Source organism: Vicia villosa, linkage group LG3, assembly GCF_029867415.1.
Source record: "Vicia villosa cultivar HV-30 ecotype Madison, WI linkage group LG3, Vvil1.0, whole genome shotgun sequence".
Classification (NCBI taxonomy): Eukaryota; Viridiplantae; Streptophyta; class Magnoliopsida; order Fabales; family Fabaceae; genus Vicia; species Vicia villosa.
In genome coordinates this window covers 82991242-83002123 of record NC_081182.1, presented here as the reverse complement: position 1 = coordinate 83002123, position 10882 = coordinate 82991242, and the positions used below count along the sequence as shown (strand labels likewise).

Below are 10882 nucleotides of genomic sequence, written 5' to 3'. Positions count from 1 at the left end.
TCCCCCGTGGGAGACGGGCTCTTCGGATGCTTTCGGACAAAGGGCTGCGGAAGTCCTCCTCGTCACTTGGTCCCGGGGAGGTTGAGTGTCTGCCTCGCTGGGGCTTTCCTTGGAATTTGTCTGGACTTACGCGGTTGTCCCGGGGAGGGGAATGTTCGCGGGGTTTCAACAAAGCTTTGGAAGGGCCTCGGTGATCCCGTTCAGGGGAGAGGCTTCCGGTTTCAGTGGCCTCAGGTCTCTGATTTTTCCTGCTCTTTCGTGGTGGAGAGCGGGAATATGACCTCCGACGGTGGTATCTTCTAGGCGGAGAGCGTGAGGAGGATGGGGAACACCGACAGTGTCTCCTCGGTGGTGATCGTGAGGAGGAATAGGAACGCGATCGATAGCGCCTCGGCGGAGGGGAGCGGTATCGTCGCTTCCTTTCCAGCTCGTGGATGCGGTCGTCTTGAAGTCGGAGGAGGCTGTTTGTCTTCTGCAGTTCCTTGAGCAAGAGGGCGGTGGTGGGGTCAGCACCCTCGGGGATGTTGACATGCTCTTCCTCCTCTTCGTGACGGACTCTTCGCCTATCAGAGGTGTGGGTGAACGAGGAGGCAGCATGCCCGTCTCTGGCGCCAATCTCGTTCTCATTCTGGGGCTGTTCTGGTCCATTATGGGGCCGAGCCTGCTCGTCTTCCCCGTTCTGAATGTGCCCCTCGGGAGGAACTTGTTCAACGTTCTGAACCTGTTGAAGGCTCTGCAGATGCTGGATGTTCTGGATCTGCTGCCCCCTGGGTTGTGAGGTCTCATGCCTCGGTCTTCTCTGCCCGGCAGGAGCATGCTGTTGTCCCTCCCGCCGGCGACGATTTGTCCCCTCGCGGGTGGACTCCTCGATCAGCTGTTGCAGGAGGAAGGGATCAGGGTTTGGTATGTTATTGTTGTTGTCAGCCATGAAGATTGTGAATGGATTAGCTTTGATCTTTGTTTGTTAAAGAAGGGGGAGCAAGATTCCCACAGACGGCGCCACTGATCGTACCTGATCAGAAGAATCGTCAAGGCGGCAGAATCTGGCTTGAAGAGCAAGATGGGGGGGGGTACCTGCAAGGTCCTCCGATGCTAAAGTCAGAAGCTATCAGAGAATGAAGGTTTAGAGAGTGAAGAATATCATACCTGACCCTCTAGTGAAAGAGGGTATTTATAGCCCCCAGCGCTGGGCCAAGGTTTCCTAATTGGGCCAAATCCAGTTGGAGGCCCACGTGCTAGGAAACTGCCAGAACACCCTTGTGCTAGGGCTGAGTCAGTAGGTGACCCACGTCCTGGATGAGCGCGGCGCAGGATTCGGAAGAGGTTGACCGGATCCTTCGCTGTAACGTGACGCGTGGTCTTCGTGCTTGGACAATCCATAATGGCTACCAAGTAAATGGGCCCAAACGCTTTGGGCCTGCTCGGCTAGAAGGAAGAGCTGGGCCTGCTCGGCCCAGTCTAGAACAAGTTCCAATCAATTTCATGGTGTTCGCCTTACTAACTGGATTAACAGTACATGAATACTAACAATGTCAATTTCTAATTATATTGATACATGAATGAAATAGCTAAGAGACTTATATCCCTAACAAAATAATAATTTAGTGGGTAATTGTATGTGTCCATGCTTTTTTGTTTGCATCAATTAATAAAAATGATAATTTAATTTGAACAATAGAAGATAAAAAAAATTAAAATTGTATTAACTTTTATTAGCTAAAACAAAACAATTTCACATATTGGTGTGAAAATATTATTTTATTAATTTATAGGTGACATTCATTTTTCTCGAATTTGAACTAGTAACAAACCTGTGCATATGCACGGGTTCTGTTCGGTTACGCGGATTTGGATACATCATTTATTTTAAATAAAAATGTTTTAAAAAAATTTAGATAAATAATTGATTATTTCGTATATAAAAATATTTAGATAAATAATAGATTTTATAACGTATATCATTTTTGGATTAAAAATATTTAATCATAAACATCATTTCTCATATATAAAAATATTTAGATCAATAATAGTTTTTTTCGTATACAGTTAACATTTTTGTTTAGGCATCATTTACAAAAATATTAGATCAATGGTAAATATCGTATATAAAAATATTTAGATCAATAATAATTTTTTTCCCGTATACCATTTTTGAATAAAAAATATTTGAGTCATAAATACCATTTTTCGTAAATAATATATTTTTTCCGTATACAAATATTATTTTTGTCTAGGTATCATTTACAAAAATATTTGGATCAATATTAAATTTTCGTATATTAAAATATTTAGATTAATAATATATTTTTTCCCGTATACCATTTTTGGATAAAAAATATTTGATCATAAATACCATTTATCGTATATAAAAATACTTAGGTCAATAATAAATTTTTTCACGTATACAAACTTCATTTTTGTTTAGGTGTCATTCACAAAAATATTTGGATCAATAGTAAATTTGATATATAAAAATATTTATATTAATTGTAGATTTTTTCCCGTATACCATTTTTGAATAAAAAATATTTGGATAATAAATAACATTTTTCGTAAATAATAATACAAATATTATTTTTATTTAGGTATCATTTACAAAAATATTTGGATCAATATTAAATTTTTTCCCGTATACTAATTTTGGATAAAAAATATTTGATAATAAATACAATTTCTCGTATATAAAAATATTTAGATCAATAATAGAATTTTTTTTCTCGTATACAGACCTCATTTTTGTTTAGGTATCATTTACAAAATATTTGGATCAATAGTAAATTTCGTATATAAAAATATTCAGATCAATAATAGATTATTTTTCCGTATACCATTTTGGAATAAAAGTATTTGGATCATAAATACCATTTTTTGTAAATAATAGATTTTTTCCATATACAAATATTATTTTTGTTTAGGTGTCATTTACAAAAATATTTGGATCAATATCAAATTTTCGTATATAAAAATACTTAGATCAATAATAAATTTTTTGGCCTATTCCCATTTTTGAATAAAAATAATTTGATCATAAATAACATTTTTCGTATATAAAAATATTTAGATCAATAATAGATTTTTTCCCATTTACAAACATCATTTTTGTTTAGGTATCATTTACAAAAATATTTGGATCAATAGTAAATTTCGTATATAAAAATATTTAGATCAATAGTAAATTATTTTCCCGTATACCATTTTGAAATAAAAATATTTGGATCATAAATACCATTTTTGGTAAATAATAGATCTTTTTCCATATACAAATATTATTTTTGTTTAGGTGTCATATACAAAAATATTTGGATCAATATCAAATTTTCGTATATAAAAATATTTAGATCAATAATAATTTTTTTTGGCCTATTCCATTTTTGAATAAAAAATAATTTGATCATAAATAACATTTTTTCGTATATAAAAATATTTAGATCAATAATAGATTTTCCCATATACAAACATCATTTTTGTTATGGTATCATTTACAAAAATATTTGGATCAATAGTAAATTTCGTATATAAAAATATTTAGATCAATAGTAGATTTTTTTCCCGTATATCATTTTTGAATAAAAAATATTTGGATCATAAATACCATTTTTCGTAAATAATAAATTTTTTTCGTATACAAATATTATTTTTATTTAGCTATCATTTACAAAAATATTTGGATCAATATTAAATTTTCTTATATATAAAAATATTTAGATCAATAATAGATTTTTTGAATAATTTTTTCCCGTATATCATTTTTCAAAGTATCAAAATATAGTAGATCATAGTAGTGTAATGTAAAGACAATGATATACATAGTACACAAAAAGAAAACATCGTATAAATCTTCCAAATAGTGTTAAACATAATCAAAATAAAAGTACATCAAACAAGACGAAATGAGTTTTGAACGTTTACTTGTATCCTAACTCTATTACGGGAAAAACTAAAAAATAACTCGAAATCTCGAAAACTTACCAATTAAATTGAGTTTTGAAGATGTTTGAATGCGTTGATTGTTGATGTTGATGTTCAAAGCCGAACTCGAGAGAGAACAACGGAGTTTGGTGAAAGTTTGATTTTTGATGTTGAGAGAGATTGAGAGTTTGAAAATATGAAAAGCGAAGAATGAGGGAGAAGAAGAGTCTGACGTGAATATAAGATCAGATGCTTCTGTAGATGCTTCTACCAAAGAAAACAACGTGAAACAAAAAAAATGGTGCTTCCGGAGGTACATCTACGAAAGTAGGGGCATTTTAGGAAGCCCGCATGGTGCAAGAGAGATCCAAGGGGTGGGGTAAGATATTTTCTACAAATATCACAAGGGGGACCAAACTAAGACCCCTTAAAATTGAATTCTAAATCTAGGGGTACCATCATTATCAAGTAAGAATCCCCTAAGCACATCCCTATGAACAAAGGAAAATCAAGAAAAACGTCTAAGCTTAAGGCCCAAGCTAGCGAGAATATCAGCAAAAAAATTGGCCTCTCAAAAAACAAAAAATCAATAGATAACGCGTAGCTCCGACAAACCATCCTACGAGTTTTGAGATTCCTTTATAACTACCTTGAATAAAAGTTAATCACCATTTATGATAAGATTTCATTAAAAGGTTGAATGATCATTAACAATGTGAATTTTGGTAAATGTAACTAAAACTCTATCAATTATTCAAAGAATCATCATCACCGACATCAACTATTCATAGTATCATCATCACCCCATTCATTTTAAAAGACATCCATCACCCCCGTCAACTATTCATATTAAAAGTACATCCATCACCCCATTAACTATTCTTATTGAAATTACACCTATCATTCTCAAACAACTATCACTACTATAAAATAAACATTTCGTAACACTATATTACAACGGTCGTTCTATTAACCATAGTAATAACTTATTTTTGGACTTTTTTTTTGCTATTTACTAAAAGACATTTCACTACGATCGATGTTAACAACCATGATGAAATGTACATAGAGTGTAAGGGTTCGAACCCCAGCACCAACAATTTTCAATTTTTTCGTTATAAAGAGGGTTTGTCTTTATATTTCATCACGGTTCATATTATCAACCATTGTGTAAGGTTTGACATATCATCAAAGTTCTTAATATCAATCATGGTGAAATGTTTTACACACACATTGTGAAATATTTTTATATACGAAATATAGTATTTATGATTCAAAAATTATATACGGGAAAAAATTTATTATTAAACTAAATATTTTTATTTACAATTTTTTTTACTATTATGCAGTTATTTTTGCAAAAAGCTTAAACGAAATTCAATTTGAAAAGGAGGGATTATATGAACGTATAACTAATTTAATTTCTTTCTCAATTTAGTCTTTCTAATGTGGCCACTAAATTTTCTAACACGTGAACTTGCTACTTACTATTTAGGACGACTGAAAAGAGCCATTGAACCAAATTGAAGTATCGAACTCAACCAAATCAAACTAACTGATGCTTAAAATATTGTCTCTTTCTGTCTTGTCACCTTATATTGGAATCCAAAGATTTCTCAAACGTCACAATTATATGCTGAAACAACCCATGCATGCGTCATACGTTTCACCTTTTCTCTGCGCAAAAACCAAACAAAACGTGCTAACCAAGCAACCATTCCCTCAAACTGTGAACTCACCTTATATTCTTCACCTCTCTCCAATATCCACAAGGTCCTTATGTTCGTTTTCAAACCTCACAACATTTAGAACAAGAGTGCAGCAATATGGGTCGCAATCCTAAAGTGTGTACCTCTTGTATCCACAACTGTCGAATGTTTCATCGCCCTCTCCCACCAACCACAACCTCACCTTCCTCTTTCTACAAGTTCATGCTTCGTCAAAACGATCTCAAACATCTGGTATAATATATCTCCATAATCATCTTACTTTCCTTTTCATATGATATATTTCTAACTTGCTTACTTGAACTTTTTCCATTTTTTTATATCTGCAGTATCTTCCTCCTAAGTTAAAACGCACTATGTCTGGTTTGGTTGGTAAGAGCTTCAATCTTGAGGATTCAAGTGGTGGTAGATGGGATGTGACATTATCAAATGATGATGGTTCTTTAGCTTTTAAGGAAGGATGGGATGTTTTCTCACTGGATCACAAGCTTGAAGTAGGAGATTTAGTGGTATTCAGTAGCATTGACAAGCTGAAGTTTGGTGTCAAGATCTATGATGAATCTGTGTGTGAAAGAGTTGATTTTTCTAAAACAAGAATTAGGAAAAAAAGAGATAGAAATGGTGAGTTTGTTAGACAAGATCCAAATGCTTCACTTGTTGACTTGCAAACTGATGTGCCAATGCAAAACCAGCATACGGAGATTGATTTAGGAGAAACACGAAATAACGTTGAAGACACATGTTTCATAACAAGCAATGCATATCAAAATGATTTAAACAAAGATCCTATGGTTGAAGAAGTGCTGGGTACAGGAGATACCTCATATGCATCTAAACTTGAGTTGCATGGAAAGAACAATTGTCCAATGGAGCGCAAATCTCCTGATTTCATACTAGTAGAAAGTAACGAGCGCAAGTCTTTTACGTCCAATGGAGAAGTTCAAGAGGGCGAGGGCCAGTTCGCCGCCGGATTAGGTACTATAATTATCCAAATAACTACGATTTCTTTTTGTGAAGCTATTAGATAACCTGGTTTCTTCTGCACATTTTAGGGAGTGATCATGCGGCGATTTCCAGAGGAAAACATGCCTTGCATGCATTCGAACTTGAAACTTCTGGAAGAAACAATTCTCTTGGTGAATCAGACAAAAATGCATATGAAAAGACTTCAATTTTGAAACATGAAGAATACAAGAAGGGAAAGTCCCTTCTGTCCGAAAAGGAAATTCCAGAGTGCAGTTTTGCTGAAGGCTTAGGTGCTACAATTAACAGAACTGCTCCTTGTTTGATTTGCTAATAACCTTCTTGTTTGTTTTATTAATCAAGTATTATGATTTTAGGTTCAAGGAAGAAAGTGCCTATGAACATGACCCCCAAAAGGCGGGGAAGTTTTAATGATAAATTGCATGCAACAGGTGTTTTTGTGTTTTGCACTGTCATTGTTTGTGGCTGAAAGCATTTGTCTGATGAATCTGTTCGATTGCAGAGTTGCCAAAGGTTGTTAAGGGAAAGCTTAATCAAAATAATGAGGGTCACTTTGAAACCGTAGCCCCTATTTCCTGCGAGGTGCTCAAGATTATGGTTGCACATGCTTAGAGCTAATTTATTTTTTTAATGCTTGCAATTTTCCATCTGATTAAATGCTTAATTGCTAAACATGCTTTGTGTATTGATATTGCTGGTTTTCAGAATACCAAAGAGAGGTTCAATAAAATATCTAATCTCTTAGATGATTGTATTTACTTAGGTGCGTATTTTCAGTTGGTATGTGTTTTTTCTCACAAGAGTCACATGATTCACCTGACATAATCATTCAGCTAATATGATTTCAGGTGAGACAAAGGAAGTGCCGGTGGAAACGACTCCCAAATTATGCAGTGCCATCGACAAAATAAATGTGACAGGTGTTTTTCCTTGTGTTTCTCACTATCATTATTTGAAGCTGCATGCATTTCATCTGTCTGTGGTTACATTAACTTGTATGATTGCAGGGTTGACAGAGGTTATTAAGATAGAATTGAATGAAGATGAAATTTCTGCAACTGTCACTGATAGCGATCATCTTGTATGAATTTACCTTCTCTAGTTATTGTTAGTTACAGGAGCAAAGCTTATGATTTTGTGCCCAGAACTACGATGTCCATTTGTGACCATATGAACTTGCATGTACTGCAGGATTTGTCAGAGCCCTTGCCGTTATCTCGTGTTGGATTAAGATCGAAGACAACGATGGTGGTGATTCTTAAAGATCCATTGACGAGATTGTGGCCGGTCCTTTGCACTCACAAAACTTGTTTGAGAAGTGGATGGTCAGATTTTCAAAGAGCAAATAATATTAAAACCGGTGATGCGTGTGTTTTTAAGGTCGAAAATAAGTATGAACACATCGTCGCTGTACATACAGACCACAAGTGTTGTTAGTAGAGGCATTCGCCACAATGTTTAGTTGTTCTTTCGCTATCTCTTTGCCCTGTGTACTTCAATAACTTCATGTATCAATGAAAACATGAGAACTGTTTAAAATCTTATTACTGTTGTTAGTATTCTAGTACTTATTATTTTTGTTCTGGTTTTCAATTTAAGATCATTACGCCATTCATAACATTCAGACATTTACAGATTTTCTTGTAGTGGTGCTTGTCTGCCATTGAGTAGAGACATTATAAGATGTTACTTTTTACTTTAACTATATTTCAAATGTGCTGCCATTATAAGCCTACAATAACATGTAACAATACATTTAGCACCTAATATAAGCATGAGTTCTAGAACCAAAAGTGTCCTAAAAGTCAAAAATTGACAACCAAACCAACCACAAAACTTCAAACATTTTCCACTACTGGGTCAACACTTGTGGCAGTGGCAGACACTTGGTTATGCTCTTTGATCACCATTTTTCTCATTTTCCCCAACCAACTTATGATGCTTGCAGCATAGTCAAAAAGACTGAGAGCAACATAAAGACCAATACCAGCAACAATCCCATTTGCTATGGAATAAGTCAGAGGCATTAAAATCATTATAGCAAAAGCCGGAACCGCTTCCTTCACATTACTCCAATCAATATCCTTCACAACTTTCATCATCGTCACCCCAACCATCACCAACGATGGACCTATAGCCCACGGAGGAACACTCGTCAAAAGAGGAGTAAAAAACAACGACAAAAAGAAAAACAGCCCTATAAACACAGCAGTTAGCCCCGTCCTACCACCTTCCCTCATCCCAGCCGACGATTCAACAAATGTCGCAGTCGTTGTAACACCTAAAGCCGACCCAGCAATAGTACCGGCCGCATCAACAATATAAGCCATATATTCACCTTCGAAATTCCCTTTCTCATCCACGAACTCTCCAATCTCAGCCATAGTATACATTATCCCCGTCATCGCAATCACATCAACATAAAACAAAGTAGCCAAAGCCTCCCATACCTCCCTTCTATTAAAATCACTAAACTTAAAAACCCATGCAGTTGATTCAATCGTATGAAAATCAACAATTTTCTTAAAATAATCAAAATTCCCATCACCAACCAATGTATCAGGAAAATAAGTGACCTCAGTATGTCTAAACCATGACACAAAAGTCACAAAAACAATCCCATAAATCATACTCCCCTTAACATTCTTCATCAAACCATAGCTTGTAATAAGAAACCCTAAAACCCCAAGCCAGAACTTAGGACTTTGTAACTTCCCACCCAAGCAAGCCCCAGTTTCAAGGTCAACATTCTTACAAGCAGTAATAGTAACCAAATTCGACGCATCAGGCCCAATAAGCCCAACACCTTGGTTACTTTGTAAGCCCACAAAAGCAATAAAAAGCCCAATCCCAGCAGCACAAGCAAGCCTAACAGACTGAGGTATAAGCTTAGCAAGCTTCCCTCTTAAACCAAAAACAGAAACAAACAGAAAAGCACAACCTTCCACAAAAACAACCGTAATCGCGGTTCGATAATCAATCGAACCGCTTCCATGATAACCAACAAGGTTAAAAGCCAAATAAGCATTAGGCCCCATACCCGGAGCAAGGCCCAAAGGAAGGTTCGCTAATAAGCCCATAGCGAGAGAAGAAACCATGGCGGATACGGCAGTTGCAACCACCAGGTCGTTTTTAGTTTTCGCGAGACAAGTTTCGTAGCCGGCGTTTGGCTTTAACGTGCAATCTGGTGTGGCCGGAGGAGAACAGTCGGCGACGGAGCATGTTCCGCCGGAAGCGGTTAGGATGGTGGCGTTGACGGTTATGATGTAAGCCATGGTGAGGAAAGTGGCGGTTGCGGCTCGGAGTTCTTTGGTGAAACATGTTTTTCTTTGGTTTAACTTGAAGTATTTTCCTATGAAACTGTTTAAAACGGTGTCGTTTATGGTTTTTTCCATTTGAGAAAATACACTGCATGGTTTTCCTCTTCCCATGATGAAATGTGATATGAAGAAGAAGAAGAGAGTGATGAAGTTGGTGAATGTGGTTTGCATAGATTAATACTATGGCTACTTATATTTATATTAGTTTTGTTCTATAGTTGCATTGAGTGAGTGAGAGGCTACCAACTACCACTAGTAATTACTTTTGTTTTAATTAATATTCTATAAATATATTTGTATGATATGATACAGGAAGATATAGGAAAGAAAATATTTAATAATGCTAAATTTTCTAAAATATATTAGTTCATTTGACCAGGTTGTTATAACATAATATTTTCCGATTTTTTTTTTTTTTTTTTTTTTTATGATTTTGGATTATATATTCATGTTAATTAAGCCTATGATATTATAACTAATTACAGTTATATGAATGAGCTAATACAACTGTAAATAACTAAAACATCAAAATATAGTCAGATTTTATCTAATTATAAGGATAGGTGCTAGTTGGCAAATATAACTTAATATGTTACTAGATATAGTTTAATAATTAATTAATTAGTTAATAAGATATAGGAAAACAACTATACATGTATAGTACTAGTATGTATCGGATAAGCATGAAAATATTCAATAAGTTAAATTTTCTAAAATATATTTGTTCATTTGACTACGTTGGTAACATAATATTCTTCATTTTTCTTTTACGATTCTGGATTATATATCCATGTTAATTTGGATACGATATTAATTTTTTAAACATGGTCAAATTCGTTCGTTTGAGTATAAACTTTTGGTCAAATTTTTTTCTTTCTAATTAAAGCATGATGTATATTTTTGCCCGTCCAATGCATTATGCTTGTAGAAAGTGTTTTTTTT

General features: G+C 35.0%; 2 protein-coding genes across 2 annotated transcripts; one reads left to right on the top strand and one right to left on the bottom strand.

Moving 5' to 3' along the window:
* The first annotated feature begins 5689 nt into the window (after positions 1–5689).
* Positions 5690–8161, top strand: LOC131656227 (B3 domain-containing protein Os02g0598200-like). Its single transcript, XM_058925985.1, has 8 exons — positions 5690–5870; positions 5966–6611; positions 6689–6892; positions 6977–7051; positions 7123–7383; positions 7469–7540; positions 7628–7701; positions 7812–8161. The coding sequence occupies exons 1-5, from the start codon at positions 5736–5738 to the stop codon at positions 7230–7232; spliced, it is 1170 nt and encodes a 389-aa protein (XP_058781968.1). The 5' UTR covers positions 5690–5735; the 3' UTR covers positions 7233–7383; positions 7469–7540; positions 7628–7701; positions 7812–8161.
* A 71-nt stretch (positions 8162–8232) lies between these two features.
* LOC131656225 (adenine/guanine permease AZG2-like) lies at positions 8233–10124 on the bottom strand. Its single transcript, XM_058925984.1, has one exon. It carries the CDS (start codon positions 10109–10111, stop codon positions 8459–8461), a length of 1653 nt encoding a protein of 550 aa, XP_058781967.1. The 5' UTR covers positions 10112–10124; the 3' UTR covers positions 8233–8458.
* Between the last annotated feature and the right edge of the window lie 758 nt (positions 10125–10882).

Excerpts from the sequence above, each read along its gene's own strand:
- LOC131656227 (XM_058925985.1), top strand. The coding sequence starts at position 5,736 with ATGGGTCGCAATCCTAAAGTGTGTACCTCTTGTATCCACAACTGTCGA. Across the intron at positions 5,871-5,965 it reads AAAACGATCTCAAACATCTG|TATCTTCCTCCTAAGTTAAA; the intron begins GTATAATATATC and ends TTATATCTGCAG. Across the intron at positions 6,893-6,976 it reads CAGTTTTGCTGAAGGCTTAG|GTTCAAGGAAGAAAGTGCCT; the intron begins GTGCTACAATTA and ends TTATGATTTTAG.
- LOC131656225 (XM_058925984.1), bottom strand. The coding sequence starts at position 10,111 with ATGCAAACCACATTCACCAACTTCATCACTCTCTTCTTCTTCTTCATA.